This window comes from Typopeltis vanoorti, chromosome 15 (genome assembly GCF_054136105.1).
Source record: "Typopeltis vanoorti isolate ZY-2024b chromosome 15, IOZ_Tvanoo_1.0, whole genome shotgun sequence".
Lineage (NCBI taxonomy): Eukaryota > Metazoa > Arthropoda > Arachnida > Uropygi > Thelyphonidae > Typopeltis > Typopeltis vanoorti.
In genome coordinates this window covers 14906045-14931457 of record NC_143563.1, presented here as the reverse complement: position 1 = coordinate 14931457, position 25413 = coordinate 14906045, and the positions used below count along the sequence as shown (strand labels likewise).

Below are 25413 nucleotides of genomic sequence, written 5' to 3'. Positions count from 1 at the left end.
TAATTCTGGGAAAATTTCTTCGGAAAAGAATTTCTATCCTAGAGTTCTGACTGGCGCAGCATAAACAAATAAATTTCATCAGAGCTCGAAGAGAGAAACGGCCCCAGAAAATCAGTTTAGAAGCCAGATCTCAGTAGGCACAAAGAGAATTAGAGGTAAATTATAACCAAAAAAAAAAACAATGACATAACAATAGGCAGACTTCCATAAGACAAGTTGTCTGGAAATGTTTATAGATGAATGTGATAAATTTTAACATGTGAGATTAACATTATAGACAGAATTGATTAGAAGTTCATAGTATTATATTTATATTATGTGTATTTATGTTTAACTTAAGGAAAAGTGTTATTATTCATATGCCACAGGGTTTACTTGTTTCTCTTAATTTGATTTAGTATAATATTGAATTAATAGAGTGTGTGATATTTTATAATTGTAAATGTTTTAAGGTCCCAATAAACATGTTTTGTTTCTTATACCTGAGCCTTGCCTGAATATGAAATCAAACTACCACTCATAAACTCGAACCTAAGCGGGAGGGAATAGAAAGTATATTGTGTTAGATTAGAGGTAACGACTGCAAAGCTGAAATTTATATAACTGTAGTAGTGTGTTTGTTAATGAGCATGTGCATAAATTTTCTGGGAAAATCTCTCTGAATAAGAGTTCCTTCTATCCTAGGATATTGGCTGGTGCAGCTTTAAAAAATAAATTCATCAATATCTGAAAAGGGGACAGCCCCAGATAGAATCTTAAAGGATTCTTTCTTATTTTAAGAATAACCTTTAACAGTTAGAGTAATAAATGTGACAAAAAACTAGAATCGGCCAGAGACATAGATTAGCCTTCCTTGTTAGAATAAGTACTTAGGAAGTAAGTTATTGGAAATTAGGAGGTTTGGATCCTATTGTAGGAAGGTAGAATAAATTATAGGAAGAAGCAATGATGTAACAGTACCAGTGCTCTGGGATCTCAGAAAGCATGTGGAAAGTAAAACGGAGCTGCAAAACGTACTGGCATTTATTATTATTATTATTATTAGAGGGTAATGTCCACAATGATATGAGAAAATGAACAAAGAATAGACACCAAGCAAAAGTAATAACATACAGTAAGTCAGGTTCCTTCCTGATCCTGAGATTACCAATGACTTAGATTCATTCAAAGCCATGGTTAAAGACTTGCTTAATACTCACATGGAACAAATTAACAAAAAATTCGAAGTGTGTGAACATTACATGCAGTATAATAATGAGAGTGTAGAAGTGCTTGGAACTGTGCAAGACATAAAAATGTAACTAATGGTAGTGATAGAAGCGCAATAAAAACTCAAGCATAAAAAAGAAGATGCAGAAAGAGGTGAACACTCTCAAGTGCCAAATCGAGCATATACTACAAAAAGAACAAAAAAATAACTACAAATAGGGGGAATACCAAAAGAAAAAGATATAAGATTTAAGTTACATAGTGCAATTGACTGGCACCAACATTGGCATTCCAGTTACAACAATGGACATTATTTTTTTGTAGTCCTCGATTAACAGAAGTAAAGCAATGATTGGTGGCAATACCAATCATTGCTCGATTTACCAGAAAGTCGGAGAGACTGCATTCTAGCAGCAAGGAAGAAAACAAGGTGGACAACATCGATCCTGATGAAGAAGCAACTCCCATCCCCACAAAAACTTGTAGTTTTCATGGACTAAGAATTCACAGATATTTATGAGATAGAATTAAAACACTTAAGTTTGTATAATTGCAAGAGAATCTGACCTAAGCAGCCTACCAATATAGTACATTAACTTTTATCTCATCTCATCCAGCTTTAACAGGCCTTCCAAGCATGCTTGGATTTCCTAACTGAAATACGAGGATAAGATGGTCAGCCCTATGTCCCTAAGTATTCATGACTGTAATCCATATGTGTTCACGTGGCCGGTTTGCCTGCTTATGGGATGAAAAACCCCAGATAAACTGGTAGAAAAAATCCTACTGTCCACGGCCAAGACCAGCTAACTTGGCTATGACTGAGGAAGATCCTTAAGCTCCTCATCGTCGACTGGATTCAAACACTTCCTAAGACACTCCTTCCCCAGACATATAGTTACAAAGCGCAAAGCCACTAGGCTAACCACTTTGTAACTATATGCTAGTTTTCAGATATCTCAAATCTGGGCAAACATATAGTTCAGGTACACTTGGGTAGAGGATTAAACCAGTATATAATTTCTTAGTATCTTTAATTTATATCACTCAGAAAATATAAATTTCAAAGTCTGACTCTTTGAAGAAATGGACAGACAACACTTCCACAAATATCGACTTCATTATCATGCACACAGGAAGTTATTTATTTTCGCAGTGTTGATGACAACACAGAATGATAAGAAAATAATATTTATTAACTTATTTGCTGATATTGTCACAGTACACAAAAACAGTGACAAACTGTTTTTGTGCTCTGAAGATGCTGAATATAATACCAGCGAAATATCAGTAAATAAGTTAACAGATATTATTTCCTTATCATTTTGTGTTGTCATCAATACCATGAAAATACATGGCGTGTACTGTGAACACATAAGCCTTTCCATGCATTCAAACATAAGTGTAAAGAAAAACTGGTTTACATTAATAACATTGCTCAACTACAGCTTGACAAACATAGATGTACTAATCCTGACCGGAGTTGAAATAAATGATGCATAAGCTTATGCATGTAATACAACATTAATAACTACCAGTCCTACACCTTATGTAGACCAAAAAAGAGGAAGCAGCACCATGGCATTTATCAAAGAAAAATACAGTGTGATGGAAAAACAAACTTGTTTCGAACATGCAGAAACACTAATATTGGAAATCGCAAATAACAACAAACATAGCATCTAATACACGATAAACATAATATACAGACCTCCAGACCCACTCAGCTTTCTGCATGAATTAGAAGCATGGTTAAGCGGCATTATAACCCTGTACCTAATAGGAGACACTAACATAAATACTCTTGACCATGCTTCTTCAACCAATAACACATACCTTGATATACTAACTATTACTAAATCACTTAAGGAATTGACAACGTAGATAAGAATATAAATTAAATTACACTGAGAATGAAGTGATGAAGCTATTGTTTTCCTAAAAGTCCTGATGGTGCTCCCTAGCGGGCTATTTAGATGTTCTTGGCCGTCAGGCTGAAGGTCTGCTGATGTAAGCCTCCCAAATTTGGGGCAGTCTCATACAACCAAATTTGTTGAGGTTTGGAGAGTTTCTAAGGGCTGAGGCTGATTTCATGAATAGTCTTTCAAATTTGAACTTGCTAAGGTGTATTACTGTAGCTTTCTTCCACCGTATTCTGTGGCGTGTATCCAGAGCATCTTCTGCAAGACTAGAGTGGCTGTACTTGTGAAACAGGATGTAGTTCTTGTGTTCTGAAATTCTGATATTCGCTGTCCTGCCTATTTGGCCAAAGTAAGACAGTTTACAGCTGCAAGGGACCTGGTATACACTAGATAGGTCTGGGGGAAGTGGTTGGTCTTTAGTGGAGCAGATAAGGGATGCCAATTTTCTGTATGGTCTGTAACAGAAGGTCAAGTCATGTTTTTTTAAGATTTTGGTAATTTTTTCTGAGGTGCCTCGGATGTAGGGAATGGTGCTGAATTTAGAGTAATCCTTGTTGTGGTTTCAATATTTTTTAGATTTTTTTTGGGGGGGGAGGGGTAGCCATTGGCTGAGAAAGTGTTGAGGGATGTGATTTAGCTCAGTGTTTAGGGCCTTGTTATTAGAACAGATTAGTTTAACCCTGTTGTATAGTGTTTTCATCACTCCATATTGTTGTGAGGGGGGGGGGAATTGTTGGTGAATGTACCTGCCTGTATGGGTGGGTACAGTCACCTCCAGCCTGATGGTGACTTGTGTGTCTAGGAAAGGGAGGCTGTTGTTTTCCTCTTTTTCCAGAGTGAACTTGATTCTGGGGTGTTGGTTGTTTAAGTGTGTTAAGAAGGACAGGAGTGAATCAGAGCCATGTGGCCAAATAGTGAACACATCAATGTAGCGAAGCCATATGGTTGGTTTTTGTGGGGCAGAGGCTAAGGCTTTTTCTTCAAAGGTCTCCATAAAGAAATTGGCCAAGGGTGGGGAGAGTGGTGAACCCATGGTTGTCCCCTCTATTTGTTTGTAGAATTTTCCCTGCCAAATGAAATAGCCTAAGTTCATTGTGAACTGAAATAGGGCTGAGATATCGGGAAAAAATTTAGGGCATTTGTGAATAAGGAGGAGACGTCAAAGCTGAATGTTGGAGTGTAAGGTTTTCTATGCTGGCTTTGAAGTGGGCTAAATTTTTTATGCGTGATGGTGTGATGATTGCCAGTATAGTGTGCGAGCGCTTTGGCCAAATGTTTAGCTAATTTGTATGGGGGGAGGGGAATCAATGCCATCCACTATGGGACGCATTGACACATTTTCTTTATGCATTTTTGGGAGTCCATAAATATGGGGGGATATAGAGTTAAATGGTTTTAATCTGTTAGTAACTTCTATAGGCCAAGAAGTGACTTTCTTAAGGAGTCTGTGAAGCTTTCTGATTTGTGAGTTGGTGGGATTGTATTCAATAGGGAGGTAAGTAGCCCGATCTAATAGAAGTTACCGTGTTGTTCTCAGTTACTGTGTTGCCATCTTCAAAAGGAACTTACAAAAAAGGCATGTGCACGTAGGCACTATGACGTTGCCAAAATATCGGAAATATTTACTAAAGTGTAATTTAATTTATATTCTTATCTACATTGTCTTCCTTACTTGATATACTAAGTCAGTACAACATAAATCCTACCATAAATTCCCCGACAACAGAAGAAATACTCAATAATTCACTAACATAATCATGCACTGACCATATCAACATATGGACTCCCATCAATACATATACCTCATCAGTAATTAACAAAATTGATGATCAGTACTTTGTATCAGCTTCATTTCATTATGCTCCCCCCCCCACCAAAAACTCTACAAAGCTCCATCATATTAAAGAGCATTGTTAACAACCTTATTAAAAATAGAGACTGGATTTGCCTACTCAAATAAATGATCCTGTAATTCTATACAAGAAATTCCAACTAATGTTTGCAGAAATATACAAAAAAGCAACACAGCTTACACAAACAAGGCGACAAACAGACAATAAACAATGGATAAATGGCGACATTCTAAATAGTATTAATGTAAAAGAAAATCTAAGTTAAAGACTAAACAAAAGTCATCCAGTGATAAACATTTACAAACATTATTAAAAAAAAACACAAGGAATCGGCTAACGACAAAAATTCGTAAGGCAAAAAGACACTACTACTATCAAAAATTTATGGAATATAATGACAATATGAAGCAAACATAGGCTACACTTAATGAATTACTAACTCAAAGAAAAGAAAACTTCAGCACAAGATTTTATAGCATAAAGCTTCAGTCAGGATATGAACCAAGAGGAACTAGCAGACTAATTCAACCACACCTTCACAAACAATATTGCACAACTCAAAAAAGATAATCTACCAATGATAAAAAAAAAAAAAAAAAAATTACCAACACAAAGTCAACAACAAACCATGTATTTTCTGCCCATAACAAAATAGGAACTGAAGGAAGCACTCTTACAGCTAAAACCAAAGACCACTCCAGGAATATACAAAATAAGACTCCCAACCTCTTAGCACACTTTGAACAAATAAATCCAATACTTCCGAGACTCGTGAACATAATATTCAAAACTGGTATTATTCCACAACAACTAAAAACTGCTATAATTACGGCAATTTACACACATGGCAAAAGAAATGATACACAGAACTATAGACCAAGACTCGTGAACATAATATTCAAAACTGGTATTATTCCACAACAACTAAAAACTGCTATAATTACGGCAATTTACATACATAGCAAAAGAAATGATATACAGAACTATAGACCAATAGCTAACCTACCAGTCATCATCATCATACGTGTCAAGGATTTAGGCCTAGTATGGCCTGTTCCGGCCTTAGAAGTCATCGTTGAATCGTTTAAGAGGACGTCCTGGTTTTCTTTTTCCTAATGGCTTGTACTTTAAGGCTTGTTTTGGTAATCTTTCTGTTTTCATTCTTTGAACGTGTTCCATCCATCTATGTTTATATTTTTTAATTTTTTCAATTACAGGTTCTTGGTTTAATTCTTTCATAATATCTTCATTTCTTTTGTGATCAAATAGGGTATACTTTGCAGTTTTTCTCATAAACTTCATTTCTGCTGTTGTTAATCTTTGTTTTTTTGTTTTATTGTCCAGATTTCGCTTCCATACATTAAGACCGGTAGGGCTAATGTATTGTATACTTTTAGCCTGGTTTGTTTTTGAACTAGGTTTGGTTAAATATAGAGTTAATTACTCCTGTTATTTTTAAATATTTTGCAATTTTTATGTTTATATCTTTTTCATTTTCATAAGTGATCATACATCCTAGGTAGTTAAATGAATTCACCTGTCCTAAGATCTTGTTATCTAATACTATTTTAGTTCTTGCTGGATCTTGTCCTTTAAAGGCCATAGTTTTTGATTTTTCCGTTGATATTATCATACCATAATCTTTGGATATCTCATTTAGATTTAAAATAGCTTTCTGTAAGTTATCTTCAGAATTTGTAATTATTATTTGGTCGTCTGCAAAGAGGAGAGTGTTTAAGTTAACTGTAGGTGAAAGTTTAATTCCTTGATGTAAATTTTTACTCCATTTTATTATTATTTCATTTAAGTAGATATTAAAAAGAGTTGCTGAGAGGGGACATCCCTGTCGGACCCCTTGGTTTATCTTTCTTGTATATGATAGCTCATGATTTAATCTTATTTGTATTTGATTATTTTCAGATATACTTGTGACAGCTTTTAGGATATTATTTGGTATTTGTCTTTCTTTTAATATGTTAAATAATATGTTTCTTTTAACTTTGTCAAATGCTTTTTCAAAGTCAATATATGCAATATGTGTTTCTAAATTATATTCTCTTCTTTTCTCTATTATTATTTTTAGGCAGAAGGCTGGGTCTATACATGATCGTCCTTTTCTAAATCCATTTTGTACCTCTAGAATAAAGTTTTCGGAATATTTCATTAGTTTGTTATTTAAGATTCTGCTGTATATTTTGTAATATGAATTTAATATACTGATACCTCTATAGTTTTTAGGGTCATCTCTATTACCTTTCTTAAAGATAGGAATCACAATTGCTTTTTTCCATTCTATTGGGGGGGGGATACTAGTCGAGTAAATTTTATTTAAAAATAATAAGAGTCTTCCTTTGAATCTTGTTCCTGTGTATTTATATAGTTCTGAACCTAGCTTATCTTCTCCAGGTGATTTTCCGTTTCTTGTTTCTTTCAGGCTGATTTCTAATTCTTCTTCAGTTATTTCCTTTTCATTTTCGTTAATTGTTTGCCAGTTGTCTTTTTTAAAATATTTATCTGTCCACAGTTCTGTGTAGTAATTTAGTAATTCTTCTAATTTCAATTCAGTGTTTAATTTTATGTTTTCTATGGTATCTGCATTTAGGTGTTTCAAAATCTTATATACATTGGGTCTTATTTGGTATCTGCATTTAGGTGTTTCAAAATCTTATATACATTGGGTCTTATTTTATATAAATCATGTTCTAAATTAGAAACAAATTTATTCCATGATTCTCTATGTCTTTTTCTGACTTCTCTTTTAGCTATGGCTCTTATTCTTTTATATTCTATTTCATATTCTAATCTTTTACTGCTTAACCATTTGTGATAGGCTTCTTTTTTCTTTTTGATTATTTCTTTGATTGTATCATTCCAGATCTTCAGTTTTTTTCTTTTATTGAATTTTTTGGTCTTTCCTAAGCTTTCATTTGCTGCTGCATTTAGTATCGTTTTTATATTAAGCCATTCTATTTCTATTTCTTCATTTTGTTTTATTTTATCTAGATACTGGTTAATTCTTTGTTCATATAGCCATTGTACATTTGTGTCATTCAATAGTCTAGTTTTATAAACAAATGTTTAAATTTTTCTTTCTGTTCTTGTTACTTGTAGCCATTTAGGTGGTAATCTTAATTTTATTTTAACAAGGAAGTGGTCACTGCTTATTTCATATCCTCTGTGAACTCTAACATCTAGTGAAAATTTTGATGTCTTTTCATTTAATATGAAGTAATCTAATATTGATTTCCATCCTCTTGCTGCCCAAGTAAATTTATGTATGTCTTTATGTTTATAGAAGGAATTCATTATTTTTAGGTTATTATAAACTACAAAGTCAATCAATTTTTTACCATTCCTGTTTAGAGTGTGTTCTCCATGTATTCCTATATTATTATTAATTTTCGTGTTTCCAATTCTTGCATTTAAGTCTCCTGCTAAAATTATGTAATCATTTTTATTTATTTTATTATATATGTTTTGTAGCTGATTATAAAAATCAATATTATCCTGTTCTCTTCCTTCTTCTGGGGCATATAAACCATTATTGTTAAATAGCCTCTATCTATTTTTATTCTAGCTTCTATTATTCTTTCATTCCATAATTTATAATGTTTTAACTGTTTTGAAAGGGAGTTATGAATCCAAATCATGACTCCTGCTTGTGCTCTTTGGTCTCTGTCGACTCCACTGTATATCACATTAAAATTTTCAGTTCTCATAGTTCCTTTTAATTTCATTTTTGTTTCAGTGATTACTGCTATTTTAAAATTTCTTTCATTTAATAACTGGTCTAATTCTATTTCTTTATATGCTATTCCTCTTACATTCCAGTTTGCTATGTGTATTATATTTTGTCGTTTCCATTTTCGTTTTCCCTTTTCCATTCCAGGGTCGTTTCCCATAGATTCAATCCGATTATCTTTTTCTGTCAGCTTACAAGTATGGTTATGTTCTCCATGTCAGGGGACTAGCCTGACGATGGAATAGTTCAGTGGTAGGGCTGCTCCCTTAAGGCTTCTGAACTCTCCTTCTTCCGAATTTAAACCCATAGGAGGAATAGGGTATAATGAAGGGGATAGGGTAGATTATAGAAGAAATATAGTAAGGTTTATAGAGAGGACATAGTTGTAAGGCCAGAAATGAAAAGACCCCATGGCCCTCGAGTACTCTAATAGCACAAGGGTCATAAAGTAAGAAGAGTTGGCTGATAAGGCCTTATAGGAAAGATTAAAGTAAGTGGGCTTCCTCAAAGTAGAAGGAGAGGATAGATCCAGCTAGGGGGCCATGGGAGTGCCACTTCCCTTACAATCAAGATGATTGCCCCTTGTGGACCAACAGGGCCATAAGGGGCAATCGAGTCCTTATTCAGTATATTCGGACCACCCCACCATATATATATATATATATACACACATGCACGCGCATGTACACACACACATGGTGGGCTCCCCTATCCGCCACCCAGGGGACTCCAAAATTCTTGAAAAAATAACATACACTATAGAACTATTTACAGAAGTACATCATCTCACAAAACCAATACGACTTACAGAAAACAAATAAAAGCACCATCACCTTATTAGAAGGCATCGCTGTTGCCATAAACAAAGGCCTCGATAAAAACAAGTGCACTGTCCTTATACTTCTTGACTTAACCAAAGCTTTTTGATATACTTGAACATAACATACGGCTGACCAAACTATACACAGTCGGAATAAGAGGAACACTGCATAGCTGGTTCAGGAACTCTCTCAAACATAACAAAAGTAACAAAAAATACACACACATTACAGCCAGAGTATACAAATAAAACACAGTGTCCCACAAGGTGCCATATTATCATCTGCTCTGTTCAATATATACATTAACAATGTTCACAACCTGGTCACACGATGTCAAATATATCAATGTGCAGACGACACCACACTACTAGCAGTCCACAGACAACACCGCTTTCTTCAAAGCACAAGACCTAAACGAAATCACAATTTACTTCTATCAAAATTCAATTATAATTAACAGCACTAAAAGGTGGATGATAATTATACATAATCCAAGATTCATGCATCCCATACCACTATCGCTACACTGTCACACATACTGCTGCATTAACAACAAAAAGTAACTGCCAATGTCTTGAAATCACACCCATAATACATACAAAAACACCTTGACTTTTATATAGATTGCCACCTTAAATGGACAAAACATATAGAATACCTACATACTAAACTCTACATCATTGCAGCAAAACTCTTCGAAGTAAGAGATATGATCCCCATCTAACATAAAAAACTCATATCACAGTATTTGCGAATAACTACTCAGGTATGATATAAGAGTCTATGCAAAAACATCAAACAGCCATCTAACAATCAGCAATACACAGAATCCCAAGCATTAAAAATCTGAAACACTACATAATGTTACCAAGGTCTTCACACCTATCATAACAACATTTTGAGGAGTTGAAGTATGTGTCAGGTTGCGAGACAGTTATGGTTGAAGAAAGCCAGAATGAGAGTGAAAATAGTGGCTTGATAGGGAATTGCGATGTACAAGATGGCACTGATCTAAGAAAGAGTGAGAGCAACTATACAGAAAGAGAAGATGGTTTGAATGATAAAAAAAAATGAGAAATTATTTGTAGGAAGTGAGATCGCTAGGTTGCACGCAGTGATACAAAATGCGCAGTGGCAATTAGAGCACCTGCAAAACTCTTTCCAGAGTGATTCAGCTAATGTAAATAAACAACGTAAGAGTGGGAGAGTTTCTGAAATGAAGGAAAGAGTGTTGTATGGTGACTCGTTATTAAGAGGAGTGATAGATGGGAGTGTAGCTAAATCATACTTACCGGGTGCGAAATTTAAGGAAGTAAGTGAGAGTATTAGAGTGCAAAAACAGAAGGTGAAAGAATTAATAATTGTGGCAGGTACGAATGAATTGAAAGGTGATAAATTTTTTATGAGAGAGGACTTGAAAGTATTGTTAAAGGTAGCGAAAGAAAAGAGTGACAGAGTTAAAATGGTGAGTCTGTTGCCACGGTATGACAGAGAGGAGTTTGGAAGGAGGGCCATAATTGCAAATGACATTATGTGCAGGTTATGCAGATGATGTGGTGTGGAATTTGTGGACGTGTGGAATGAGTTTGATGGGCGAAAGGACTTATACAAGATGGATGGCCTACATTTGAATGGACTTGGTGTGCGGAGACTGGAAAAAGTGTTGCTGAATGAAGTGAAAATGGATGTGCAGAATCAGGGAAACTAGAACTACCAAGGAAGGGGGGGGGAGTGGATATGCAAACTTCAGTGAGACAGTTGAGTGTAAAAATGTATAAAATATACCCGAGACAGCACTAAGGACAAAAAATGGTAATGAGACATTTAGAATAACGCATCAAGATAGGGGTGGGACAAAGGGATCACTGCATTTCATGTATACTAATGCCAGGAGTATTAGGAACAAGAAGGAAGAATTTTTGGGCCTTGACTGGCTCTTCCTGGCCACAGGTTATTGGCATTAGTGAAACATGGCTGACAGAAGATGATATAGTTAGTGGGATAGAATGTGTAGGTTACAGTGTGTTTAGGAGGGACAGAGAGAATAAAATGGAGGGGGGGAGGGGTGTTATTGATGATAGCTGATGAACTGCAGCCAAGGAGAATTGAAGTTGTATTGCAGGATAGTGAAAGGAGCTCATTTGAGGCTATTTGGTGTGAGATTGAGACTGGCAGAATAAAATATACAGTTGGGTGCTGCTATAGACCAGGTGATGGAATAGATGGTGGAGATAGTATGCATAAACAAATTGATGAAATGAGTGGAAGGAGGGTAATTATTATGGGGGATTTCAACTATGGTAACATTGATTGGAAGGAGGAGAGGATATGAGGAAGGAAATGGATTTTATTCAATTATTAATGATAACTATCTGAGACAGCATGTAATTGAAAATACTAGGGGTGTGAGAGTGCTTGACCTGGTAATAGCATCTCACAATTTGACTGTAATGAATATGACCATGTTGCCACCTATTGGGGTGAGAGTGATCATAAAGTCTTGACCTGGGAGGTGGCTAAAGGTGTGGAATTTTTGATTAAGACAAGGTATATGTGGAATTACCGTACTGGCAAGTGTGACAAGCTTCGGAGATTGCTTGGATCAGTGCCATGGCATGTACAACTGCAAGGGCTGGACGTCGATAGAGCATGGGAAGTGGTCAAGGAGCATTTACAGGAGGTTATGGCTGATTGTATACCTAGGATCCGAACAGTAAAACAAGTAGGGGTTAAATGGATGAATAACACCATTAAGCTTGAGCTGCAAAAAAAGAAACAACTGTGGAGGGAATTTAAAGAAAGGGGTGACCTGCAGGCACACGAACAGTATAAAGTGCAGGCCAGAAGGGTAACGAGTGTGGTAAAAACAGCAAAAGCCGATTATGAAAGGAAACTAGCTCTGCAAGCAAAAGAGAATCCCAAACAGTTCTTTCAATATGCTGCAAGCAAAAAAAACTGTACATGGCAAAATGATTTTAAGAAATGACGATGGTAAGGAGGTCACTAAACCAGTCGATATAGCGGAGTTACTGAGCGCGCACTTTGCAAAAGTATATCATCCAGGTGGTGACATTGAAAAAATGAAGGAACCATTAGTTAATACACTGGAATTGTGATGAATGAAGTGGAGGTGAATAGTCTATTACAGAATCTTAATGTGAATACATCTGTGGGATTGGATGGTATACCGGCACGGGTCTTGCGTGAAGCGGCTAAGGAATTATCAGTGCCCTTGACTGTGTTGTTTAATCTGAGTCTCGGGTCTGGTTTAGTCCCGAAGGCGTGGAAAGAGGGGAAAATAGTTTCACTGCATAAAGGAGGATCCAAGACTATGGTGGCAAATTACCAACCGATCAGCATATCAGGAGTCGTTGTCAAGGTCTTGGAGAAAGTAGTCAAGGGAAAATACTGGAATGGATTGATGAAAATGAGATACTGTACAGGGGACACCATGGCTTTGTGAAGGGTAGATCATGCCTCAGTAACTTGCTCAAGTTTTATAACAAGGTGACGGCAGAACTGGATAAGGGAAATGGGTTTACAGTGATACTGCTGGACCTGGCAAAAGCGTTTGACAGGATACCACATGGAATTCTAATCTGTAAACTACAACATATGGGAATGGATATAGGGGTGGTGAGATGGATAGGTGGGTGGTTGATGGAGAGATATCAAAGAGTAGTTTATTCAGGAGTAGAGTCCAAAAGACGGCCTGTGACTAGTGGTGTGCAGCAGGGTTCTGTTCTTGGACCACTACTGTTTAATCTGTTCATTAACGATATTGGGAAGGATCTAAGTGGAACAGTTCATTTGTTCGCTGATGATGCAAAGTTGGATAGGGCGATAGTGAATGCAGAAGATGTCAAAGTGTTGCAGGATGACTTAGATAGATTGGAGTTCTGGACTAAGGAGAATGGATGTCAATTTAATGTGACAAAATGTAAGGTTATGCATTTTGGGGTGAAAAGATTAGCAGCAGTATACCACACTGGTGGAACTGTACTCCAAGAGATTGATGAGGCCAGGGACTTGGGAGTGTTGGTGGATAGGGAGATGAAGTTTAGGGGGCACACTGCAAAAGTAGCTAAATCAGCTCATCAACTGACTTGGTTGTTGAAAAATACCTTGGCAAGCAGAGACAAGCAAGTTATTGTACCTCTGTACCGAGCCCTGATAAGACCTCATCTCGACTACTGTGCCCAGATTTGGTCACCTTGGTTCCTTCTTGATGGGGAGGAGGTGGAGAGGATCCAGGGGCAAGTGACTAAGATGACAGCAGGTCTATGGAATGAACCATATGAGAATAGGTTGAAGATTTGTGGGTTGCAGAAACTAGTTGATAGGCAGAAAAGGGGAGATATGATTGAGACATTCAAATTGCTAAAAGGATTCTATAGGATTAATTCAGAGGATATTTTTGAGATCAGGACTGGTGGTGGGAGAACTAGGGGACACCTATGGAAGCTGGGCAAGAGTGTGGTTAGCAGGAGTATTAGAGCTGGGTTCTTTACTTTTAGAATGGTAAATGAGTGGAATAAGCTGTCAGAGTCTGTTGTGGGTGCTATGACAATGAGCGAGTTCAAGGCAAAGTATGATAGATACTGTGAGAATGTCGAATAGTTGTGTGGACATGATGTTTAGGGCCCCCCTCGATGAGTCTAAAGACTCCCTGGAGTAGCGTGAAATAATAATATTAATAACAACATAACACAACACATAATATGACCCACAACAACTCTTTACATTCCTAGACCCTCCAACAACTCATACGGTTCTTCTGTGAGATCACAAAACATCAACTGTGGAAGCTATACTAACATAATATAGCAATCACTCCTATATAAACTTCGCAAATCACCAACATCCAACACCTACAATTCCATCCATAATAAAGTACTAAACAACATAGTGTATGCTAATCCCACTCTCTTCATAAAAGCTAACCACAGCTTTGAAGTAAGTGGGATTACACCACCTCAGAATCACTATTATTATAGTTGTTACAAATATTCGTATTATTCACTTAACACTGAACTCTTTGAACAGATTGCAATTTTGTGTTGACCGTATAACTATAAATAGCCTGAATGATAATAATAATGATCTCTCTGTGAAATGTATATTTATAAAATAATAATAAAAAAAATAATACATTCAGAATAGTACACTTAATCCCTGTAGCGCAGTGGGTCTTAACCATTTTAGTGATCGGCACCCCCCTTGAATCTAAAAATAAGCTCTTGCCCCCCCCCCCTTGAAAAATGTGTTTCTATTTCTTTATTTAGGAAATTACATCTATTGCAAGATAATTTATTTATTGAAAAATAAACACATACATTTACATATACATACAAAACAATATCTCAATTTTTAATGGCTATGTTGTTGTTGTTTATTCATAAAAATACTTTTGAAGCGAGGCTCCTTTTTTGAAAGAGCCACGCGTAAGTAATCACTTGCATTTAAGCAATTTGTGGCTTTTGTTTTATGTGCAAAAGTGATGAAAATCCCATTTCACACAGGTAGGTGGTGGCAAATGGTAAAAGTGTCTGCAATGCTGCTTTTGCCAGCTGTGGATAAGGTTCTAATTGTGTACACCAATTATTCTAAGTCCAGTTTTTCAAATGCCATTTGAATATGTGCATTGGCTCGCATTTCAATAAGATCGTCTTTTATTAAATAGCTGTCGTCCATCGAATCTGGGTCAAAATTTAGAAACTTGTCTTGCACCCCTGGAAATGCTTTCTCGCACCCCCAGGGGTGCACACACCCCAGGTTAAGAACCACTGCTGTAGAGACAAAAGGGGGCCATAAGGAATAGATGCTTTGCATGGAGAGTGGTTGATCAGTGGAATGCTTTGCCTAACATTGTGGTGGATGCAGATAAACTGAATCAATTTAAAGCATGCTTTGATGGGCTTGTGTGTAATGGTGCTTGCCTCCCACAATGAGCCTTTTGACTGGAGGTCTGGCATTAATAATAAACCAATTGGGAATGAAGTTTAAGTACCATAATACCAGCATATTAATGAATTCTGGAGATACTAAATCTCTTGATGGCATAAGTATTTAGTAACAGTAAATAAAAGTCATATTCCTTGAGAACTTCAAAGTAATCATAAGGCATATTTTAGACTGATAAAACTGATATGAGCTGATGATAATATGATAGGTTGGCAAAAGATCAAGATGGAATGTATGCAGAGACTTCTGCTGACAATGTCTGCTATCAATGATGACCTAGCCCCATTGCAGTAAAGGAAACTGCATAATCACAGTTCTAAGTACAAAAAGTGCTGACATCTGAAGTATATTTGGAACAGAAGATGGTTAAGGAAAAGGTCATGGGAGTGGACAGGATAGTGAGAATAATTTACCCATCAGAATACATGATATATTTTTTAATGTGATTCCCACCAGAAACTGCTATAACCTTTGCTGTTCTTGTACCAATAAACAATAAACCAACCAACCACAAAAGGTTGTAACCTACAGTAGATTAGTATGGTGGGGTGGCAAAATATTTTTTTTATTGATTTTTATAATTTTTTTTTGTATTTTATTCATTTTTTACATGGTCTGGGAACTCAGCTCTAGAGACTGAACATGAAACTTTAAGCTACTTCAGCCCTCCAATAAGTGGGACAGTGGTCTCATACAGGGTGATGAATTCATTTTCCACCTAAAGACAATAACAAATATCCATACCTATGGTGAGATTCAAACTTGTAGCCTATTGTTGGAGAGTGGATATGATAACCACTTGGCCAACCAGTTTTCATCCTAAATATACTGCAGATGTCAACTGTTAACTCTTTTGTTAACTCAGTTCTAACTTTTTACTGTTTCCTTTACTAGAGAACATCCATCACTGGTATTTTTCCTGTGATATACCTCCATTTTGGAATTTTCAGAAACAAAGACTGAAAACTGGAAGCTCAAGAAAGTTCTATGCAATTCTTATAGGCTATCTGAAATTCTCCTCTCAGATATCTAGCTTTGACCCTTAAGCAACTCATCATCATCAAATCATTGATGATGAGTTGATATCCATTATAATATCCTGGAGGTATACAGGATATTATAATGGATATCATGAAAGTCACAACATTACTACATTCCTATAGACCAGTGGTTCTTAACCTGGGTGGTAGTACCCCTGGGGGTGCTGTGAATCCTGAGGAGGGGGGGGGGGCGATGCAGTAAGCGTTAGGAGTGCTGGGGGGGGCAGTAAGCATTATAATACTATTAATACAATAAAAAGACAAAAAAAATTCTGTATTTAATCTAGCATTCCTATTTATATTGTATGTTTGGCAACACTGTTCAAAATATTGTATATGTGACAATACTGTTCAAATTTATTCACTACTTTACTTATTTTTTAGAATTTTTATATAGAAAGTTAAGTAATTGGACTACTTTTTGGTCTGAATTTTCTACATTGAAAATAATTAATTTGGCTATATTTAGCAGAATCCACCACTTTTATAAGTTTTATCTGCTACTTTTCCTAACACCTGACAACCCCGGTGCACTTCATTGATGTTGCGTAGCACTGTAGCCCATTAAAATGAGTGAAAAAAGAGTCTCGTGAATATTTACAATATGGAGTTATTCCATCTATAAATAATGAGCAGTTACCAATGTGCTTAATATGTGAAAAAGCTTTCTCAAAAAAGGAATGAAGCCCTCAAGAATGATTGAGCATTTAAGAACAAGCACCCAAATAAGCCAAAAAAGAATGTGGAGTACTTTCACGAATTAAAGACTAAATTTAAAAATCATTCTGGACTTATAAAGGGTTGATTGCAAAACAAAGTAACAAACAAGAGAAGGGACTTGTCGTGCCTTACAAACTTTCAAAATTAATTGCCAAATGTGGAAAGCTACATACTATTGGTGAAGCTCTCATCTTACTGGCTATAAATGAAGTTTTTGATACCATGATTGGCCCAGGTAAAAGTAATATGATGTCTTGAAGAAATGGCAAAGGACATTGGAAAAAAAAAAAATAGGGATGATTTAAAAACCACAGAATTTTTTTTGCAACTCCATGAGACAATTTTACTTGACAATGAAGCTTTGTTAATGGATTACATGCATTATAAAAATACTAATAAAGAAATTATTAAAGAGTTTCTATTTGCTGGATAACTGAAAATTGACTCAAAAGGTTCTAAAATTTTTAAGGTTGCTAAAGGCTTTTTTTAATGCTAAAAACATTCCTTTCGCAAATATTACTGTATTTACGAAATTTATCTTTACAATTCATTGCATTCTTCATAAACAGCACAGCTGCAAAACATCTTAGCGGTAGACTACATAAGACTTTGGATGATATCATTAAAGCAGCAAATAAAATAAAAGCATCTGCACAGTTAGCCTAGTGGCTGTGCGCTTCGCAACTATATGCCTGGGGAAGGAGTGTCCTAGGTTCGATTCTCGTCAGTGATGTGAGGAGTTAATGATCTTCCTCAGCCATAGCCAAGTTAGCCAGTCTTAGGCGTAAAGTAGGGTTCCCCCCCCAGTTTATCCTGGGGTTTATCATCCTGCAAAGCAGGCAAACTGGCCTTGAGAACCGAACACTATCGACATAGGATACACCAGGTACGTGTGTAGAGGCTTAAGTGCTGTGAGGACATCATGTTGGAGGCTTAATGGATTTTTTACAACACTCAAAAAGAATTAAAATAGAATTTAATACTTCCTATATTTCGTCCTAGTCACTAGGACATCTACGGGGATTACAAACACAATTAATGTAACATGTACACAAATAACAAATAATACTAAGCCCAACCATGTGGGTGACACTAAAGTCCTGTCTAGGTAGAGCGCCCTCTAAGGGCAGTAGTAGGTGGCCTGGAATGTAAGGTGGGAACTCTGGTGATGAGTGTTTCCCAAATCTTCGGAAGCTTAATGCAACCGTATTTATTGAGATTTGGTTGGTTTTTGAGAGCTGCTGCTGCTGCTTCTAAGAAAAGTCTCTCTTTCTTGAATTTGCTGTGGTGGAGCATGGTGGTTTTCTTCCATGATACCCTGTGGGTGGTGTCCAAAACATGGTCAGCCAAGCCTGAATGGCCATAGCTGTGTTTGAAGATGTAAGACTTGTGTTCCTCTAGACGGATGGATGCTGATCTGCCTGTCTGTCCAAAGTACGCCAGCTTACAGGAACAGGGTACTTTGTAAACTCCAGGCAGAGAGAGAGGAGGGAGCTCATCTTTCGTAGAACGGATAAGGGTAGCAAGTTTGCGGTGGGGCTTATATGTTGTGTGTAGGTTGTACTGTTTTAGTATCTTGGCTATTTTTTCGGATGTGCCACGGATGGAGGGTATGGTGATGGCATTTTTAAAATCATGTTGACGAGAAGGACGGGGAATGGGGAGGAGTTGATTATTTTTTTGATACTGTGATCGCTGTAGCCATTGGAGAGGAAAGTGCTGTGTATGTGGTTAAGCTCAGTAGTGAGGGCGGTTCTACTGGAATAAAGATTGTGGCTCTCTTGATAAGAGTTTTAATAATGCCATATTGTTGAGAGGAGTGGTGGTTGGAGAGTTTGTGAATGTATCTGCCTGTGTGTGGGTTTTCTGTATACGGTGAAGGTAAGTGTATCATTAGGCAGGCGTGTGACTAAGGTGTCTAGGAACTTTTCCTATATACAGAAAACCCACACACACAGACAGATACATTCACAAACTCGCCCACCACCACCCCTCTCAACAATATGGAATTATTAAAACTCTTACCAAGAGAGCCCACAAAGTGAACCGCCTACAACCTACAACCTACACACAACATATAAGCCCCGCCGCAAACTTGCTACCCTTATCCGTTCTACGAAAGATCAGCTCCCTCCTCTCTCTCTGCCTGGAGTTTACAAAGTACCTGTTCCTGTAAGCTGGCGTACTTTGGACAGACAGGCAGATCAGCATCCATCCGTCTAGAGGAACACAAGTCTTACATCTTCAAACACAACTATGGCCATTCAGGCTTGGCTGACCATGTTTAGGACACCACCCACAGGGTATCATGGAAGAAAACCACCATGCTCCACCACAGCAAATTCAAGAAAGAGAGACTTTTCTTAGAAGCAGCAGCAGCTCTCAAAAACTAACCAAATCTCAATAAATACGGTTGCATTAAGCTTCCGAAGATTTGGGAAACACTCATCACCAGAGTTCCCACCTTACATTCCAGGCCACCTTCTACTGCCCTTAGAGGGCGCTCTACCTAGATAGGACTTTAGTGTCACCCACGTGGTTGGGCTTAGTATTGTTTGTTATTTGTGTACATGTTACATTAATTGTTTTTGTAATCCCCGTAGATGTCCTAGTGACTAGGACGAAATATAGGAAGTATTAAATTCTATTTTAATTCTTTTTGAGTGTTGTAAAAAATCCATTAAGCCTCCAACATGATACACCGGGTGTAAGGCTGACCACCTTATCTGTGAACAGTTTGAGGTCTGATGATTAATAAACCCTCAACACTGCAAGGTAAAAGAGGGAAAGGAAGATGAGATGAGATAAAATAAAAGGCCCAGCCACTGAATATCCATATTTTTTTGAGAAATTTGCCATAAAAATGAATAAGAATTTGAGTGTCTTTTGCTTCACACTGAAGTTTGATGGCTCTCAAATGGAAACTGTCTGTGGCACTTTAATGTGTCTACCATACTGTTTTGGAATTTCTTAATTCAAGTGATGAGAACATGTGTAATGTTCTAAAAAAGAATTGGTTGACATTGCATATCTTTCCAATATTTTCACCAAATTAAATGAGATTAACATCAAATTGCAGGAAAGCAACATGAATCTTATTAAAGCAAAGTGAATTATAAATGCTTTTATCAGCAAATTAACATTCTACAAGTAGAGCACATTGCAAGATGAGATTTTCTGCAGTTCCCATTGTTCCTATCTTCTGACACTGAAAGAAGACCTGATGATTAGATTCATGGACTTTGATGAGCTTAAAATATCTGATTGGGTCATCAATCCATTTCTTTCCGATGCCACTTCTGTTTATCCAAATGTGTGCGAAGAATTTGACTAAAAATGATTTTGGAGCTCAAGTACAATTTCTGAAAGATTCTGGCCATGCAATGCAAGTATCCTCAGTTTTGCAAGAAATAAAATTACTGCTCATTGCTTTTTCCTTCTTCATACTTGGCTGAGAAAGGATTCCATGTCGTGTTGCAATTTTAGCCAAGCAGCAAAATAGATTGCAAATAAGTGAAAAAGGAGACTTGAGACTTCATTTGTCGAATGTTGAATATGATATTAAAAAATTAGCAGGATCTCATCAGGCTCAGGGTAGCCATTGATTGGCTTATTAAATACAGTAAGTTTATACATTTTTTGAGCAAAAATTAATTTGTATCAAAGTCATTAATTTTTAATTGACTATCAGTTCAAATATGTTGATGGTAATTTAGTTTTGCCTAATAATATATTATAATTATCTTACATTCATTGACCTAGTGTATAATTGAACAGGGGGCACCAGGCAAAAAATGGTTAAGAACTACTGCTATAGACAATTTTCCTCCACATTAATTTGTGAAGATTCCAACATTATCAGATCCTATATTTCTGTCTTCAAAGGCACTTCATAAATCTAAGAATTCACCTAGATAACTTGATTTTCCTCCGGGTCTTTTTCTTGCTATCCTGGCAGAAAAAAAAACAACACTTATTTTGCTAACCTCATCTCTCCCATTCTATTTAAGTGAACATACTACTTGAGATTAGCTCTACCACGCATTACTGAATGCTAACAATATCAAGTTCTTCCTAATATCCCTGTTTTTAATATGATACTACCATCAATACCAACTGTTCACTACCATAATCCTTCTCAGAAGTCTCATATCTATAGTCTTCAGTCTTTGATCAAGTGTTCAAATTGGTTTGAACACCTGGTTTTCTATAAAGCTAGTTTAGTGGTTCAACTAATTTCTCTTATCCATATAAGATGGTATGGTAACAAGTCCAGTTGGACTTCTTACCATACCATCTTGTGCATTGCTAATTCAGTTGTTTATTTCCAAATGTAATTTGCCATTTTCACTAAAAATTGTGCCCAAACAGTTGAACTATTTTATTTTTTCAACAAGTTCTCCATTCAGGATGCAATTAATGTTTCCACTGTTTCTATTTTCAAATGTCTCTTTCTTTTTTTTTTTTTACTGCTGGTTTTCATTCCAAAATTACAGCAGTTCAATTTAGTCAGGGAATTCTGCATACTTGTACTGGATTTAGTTAGAGATATAACATTATCTGCATAGTGTAAAGAGCTGAGATTAACATCTCCACTTTTGATATCAGATTTAGTGATACTTTCCGTCATAATGTGATCCATATAGATGAATAAGAGTGTAGATAATGTGCACTCATCTCACACACCTGATTTAACATTACCTCCTTTAATTTGGGTTTGAGGTATATTATGAGTGATCAGTGTAATTTAGCATTCATGTAAAATTGGTGTTGATAGAACAAGATGTTTGCAATCACTAGATCATTTGCTTTACAGAAGTGTAGTAATTGTTCTCTTTTATTGTTAAGCTCTCCCTATCTAAAATGTCCCATCACATATTTTTTGTTTACAGCAGACTGTCCTATTTTAGCATTGAAATCTCCAATCACTATCATGAGTGTTTTGTTTTTTGATCTATCTATTTGCTGTTGCAGTTTCTCATAGAAATTTTCTATTTCTTCCTCTGGATTGACGATTACTGTCTGGTGCATATATTTGGATTATTTTAATTATTATTATTATTACGTGACACCTCCAGGAAGCCCAACAACTCATCGAGAGAGGACACCTCCTCTACAACTCTGTCTCCACTAACTACACTAATGCCATCTACCGCCCACCACTAGCATTTCCACAGACAATCACAAACATTCATGCCCACAACAGGATTCGAACCCACAGCCTTTTGGCTGGAGAGCAATACTCTAACCACTTGACCAACCAGGCCTGCTAATTAATTATTTGACCTCTTTCTTTTGCTTGAAATTTGGCTATGATTATTCTGGGAGATACTGGTATTATTTTGATTACAGTGTGTGTAAGTTTCTTCTCAATTAATAATGCAACTCCTCTGTGTATGTTATCTTTTCTTCCTGAGAAGTATAATCTTCCTTCTGGTAAATCCATAAATCCCTCTCCATACCAATGTGTCTCTGATAGACCTAAAATATTACTTAAATATAAAGAGCCAACAGGCTTCATTTCGGTGATATAAACATTAATTAAATTAAGGGGATATTAGATCCCACATTGTTTTAAAACCGAATAAGAAACTCAAAGATTGGAATCAGAGAGTTTCATGCCGAGTATAGTATAAAAAACTATAAAAGTATCGGCGAATACTAGCATGAGCTAAATGCAAGTAGTCCTAGAACGTAGTACAAATGCAGGCAACTCGTTGCAAAGGTGGGTGAAGTTCTGATCGCTATTCTTGGTATTTTCCATAATGTAATAACAGCATACATTTCCTAGGAAATGTATGCTGTTATTACATTATGGTGGGAGGTCACTACCCAGACCGGTTTCAGCCTTTATTGGGGCTTCATCAGTGAGTAGCTAGACCAAATTAATACCAAAGGGTATAGCGAAAAGAACATATATATTCTGCTATACAAGTTGTCCAAGCTCACGCTAGTATTCGCCGATACTTTTATAGTTTTTTATACTATACTCAGCATGAAACTCTCTGATTCCGATCTTTGAGTTTCTTATTCGGTTTTAAAACAATGTGGGATCTAATATCCCCTTAATTTAATTAATGTTTATATCGCTGAAATAAAGCCTGTCGGCTCTTTATATTTAAGTAACTTAACGGGTGCACCTTTTGGACAACTCGTATAGCAGAGTATATAAGTTCTTTTCGCTATACCCTTTGGTATTAATTTGGTCTAGCTACTCACTGATGAAGCCTCAATAAAGGCTGAAACCGGTCTGGGTAGTGACCTCGCACCATAATGTAATAACAGCATACATTTCCTAGGAAATGTGTTTTTACATTTTGGAAAATACCAAGAATAGTGATCAGAACTTTACCCACCTTTGCAACGAGTTGCCCGTATTTATACTACGTTCTAGGACTACTTGCATTTAGCTCACGCTAGTATTCACCGATACTTTTATAGTTTTTTATACTATACTCGACATGAAACTCTCTGATTCCAATCTTTGAGTTTCTTATTCAGTTTTAAAACAATGCGGGATCTAATATCCCCTTAATTTAACTAAAATATTACATTTCAATCTTTTTAAATTTTCCTGGACTAATTGCAATTTTCCAGGTCGGTATAATGATCTTATGTTGAGGATGGCTATGCACTTCACGTCTTTTGCTGACCACATTGCTGTCCTGCATGCAGTAGCATTTTCTCTGTTTGTAGATCTGATCCGGTTCATGGAAGTTACTAGCATAATAATGTAGTCACCTTGCCATGCCTTTGCTACATTTGGTCCATGGCTCTTTATTCTTTATTCAGAGCAACCCATTTGGGTTTTCCCCCATCCGCCAATGGGAGACACGCCTGGTAGGAGTGTGGTCTCTGCCAAATCATTCATCCCATATGAGCAAAATATTTTAAATAGATGAATAATTAATGTGTGTGTAAAGCTAATTTTTATTCATTTAAAGATTGTTACCTTTTCCTGCAAAATGTTATTTTTTTCATAGAAAAATTACCAATTTTCAAGTCATCTTATAGGAACATTTTAAGAACTTACTAAATCAGCTAAATCTGGATTGCTTCCTCCATGATAATCCAATCCATTTAATTTATGAACCCACTCTTTGCCTAAGCCGTAGAATATGTGGCGGGGATTCACTTGCATGTTTCTGAAAAACATTATAATAGTAAAATGGATTTATAACAATACCTAAAACTGTCTTTAGAGATGCTTTTATTTCATATTCCAAACACATTAAATAATAAATAAAATTCATTTAGAAACAATTTCCATATTAAATAGGATTTAATTCAACAGCAGTGAAAGACTAGGTTAATATCTTTATAAACCTACAGAAGAATTTTATATGCTTTTCCTTTCCCATTTTACACAATATAAACAAAGAATATGTGGATTTTTAAATTGATAAGTAGCAATGCCTATAAATTCTCAACAAGTATTCTATGATTATCCTGAAATATCACTTGGTCACTCTCCCAGTGATATTTCAGGATAATCACACTGAAACACAAATAATACACAATAGATCTGATATAATGTACATTTCAACAGTGCTTTCTGCATTTGTGTTAGAATATGCATAAACAAATATGCATGCCTATTAGAAAATGATTCAGCTTCTCTTCTGGATTGATGTGCAAATTAGAGGAGAGTTTGTTATGAAAATGTTAATCTCGTGGGAAGATAATTTCAGAGGAGTCTGGGTAATTAGACTGCTGCATGAAATGAACTTTTAGAGAAAAGCAGTCAAAGAGAGATAGCATGGTCATGTGAATTAAGAGAGTAACCGAGGCAACAAATGAAAGCTATAAAGTGAGGTCAGAAGATCTAGATCCAGAGTGATCATAAAGTGGTGATTCCAGGTTTGACAAAAGTACATGTTCCTTCCTTTTTACAGAAGGTATCATGCAAGATTGTAGGTGAGATAGCTGAAGAATGGAGAATGTCAACCGGGATTTGCTTAAGAATAGTAGGTAGGTTTAATGCCTGTAAGAAGGGGAGGGGTACTTCAGTGCTTGTCGATGTTGGCAAAATGGATGTGAAAGTCCTTTTTAGGGGGTGAAATGTTGGTGTTCTATTTGCTTTTTTTTTTTTTTTTTTTTTGGAGAGGGTATATTTTGTTATTTTTTTGCAATATATGTGTT

The 25413-nt window shown here is 36.2% G+C and overlaps 1 protein-coding gene across 1 annotated transcript in view; it reads right to left on the bottom strand.

The window, feature by feature from the left end:
* Positions 1-25413, bottom strand: part of LOC150098406 (prostaglandin E synthase 2-like) — a 130554-nt gene that overhangs the window by 11810 nt on the left and 93331 nt on the right. Inside the window, exon 5 of the mRNA XM_090405225.1 lies at positions 24305-24416. Coding sequence (XP_090261351.1) covers positions 24305-24416 — 112 coding nt within the window. The remainder of the gene's footprint in view (positions 1-24304; positions 24417-25413) is intronic.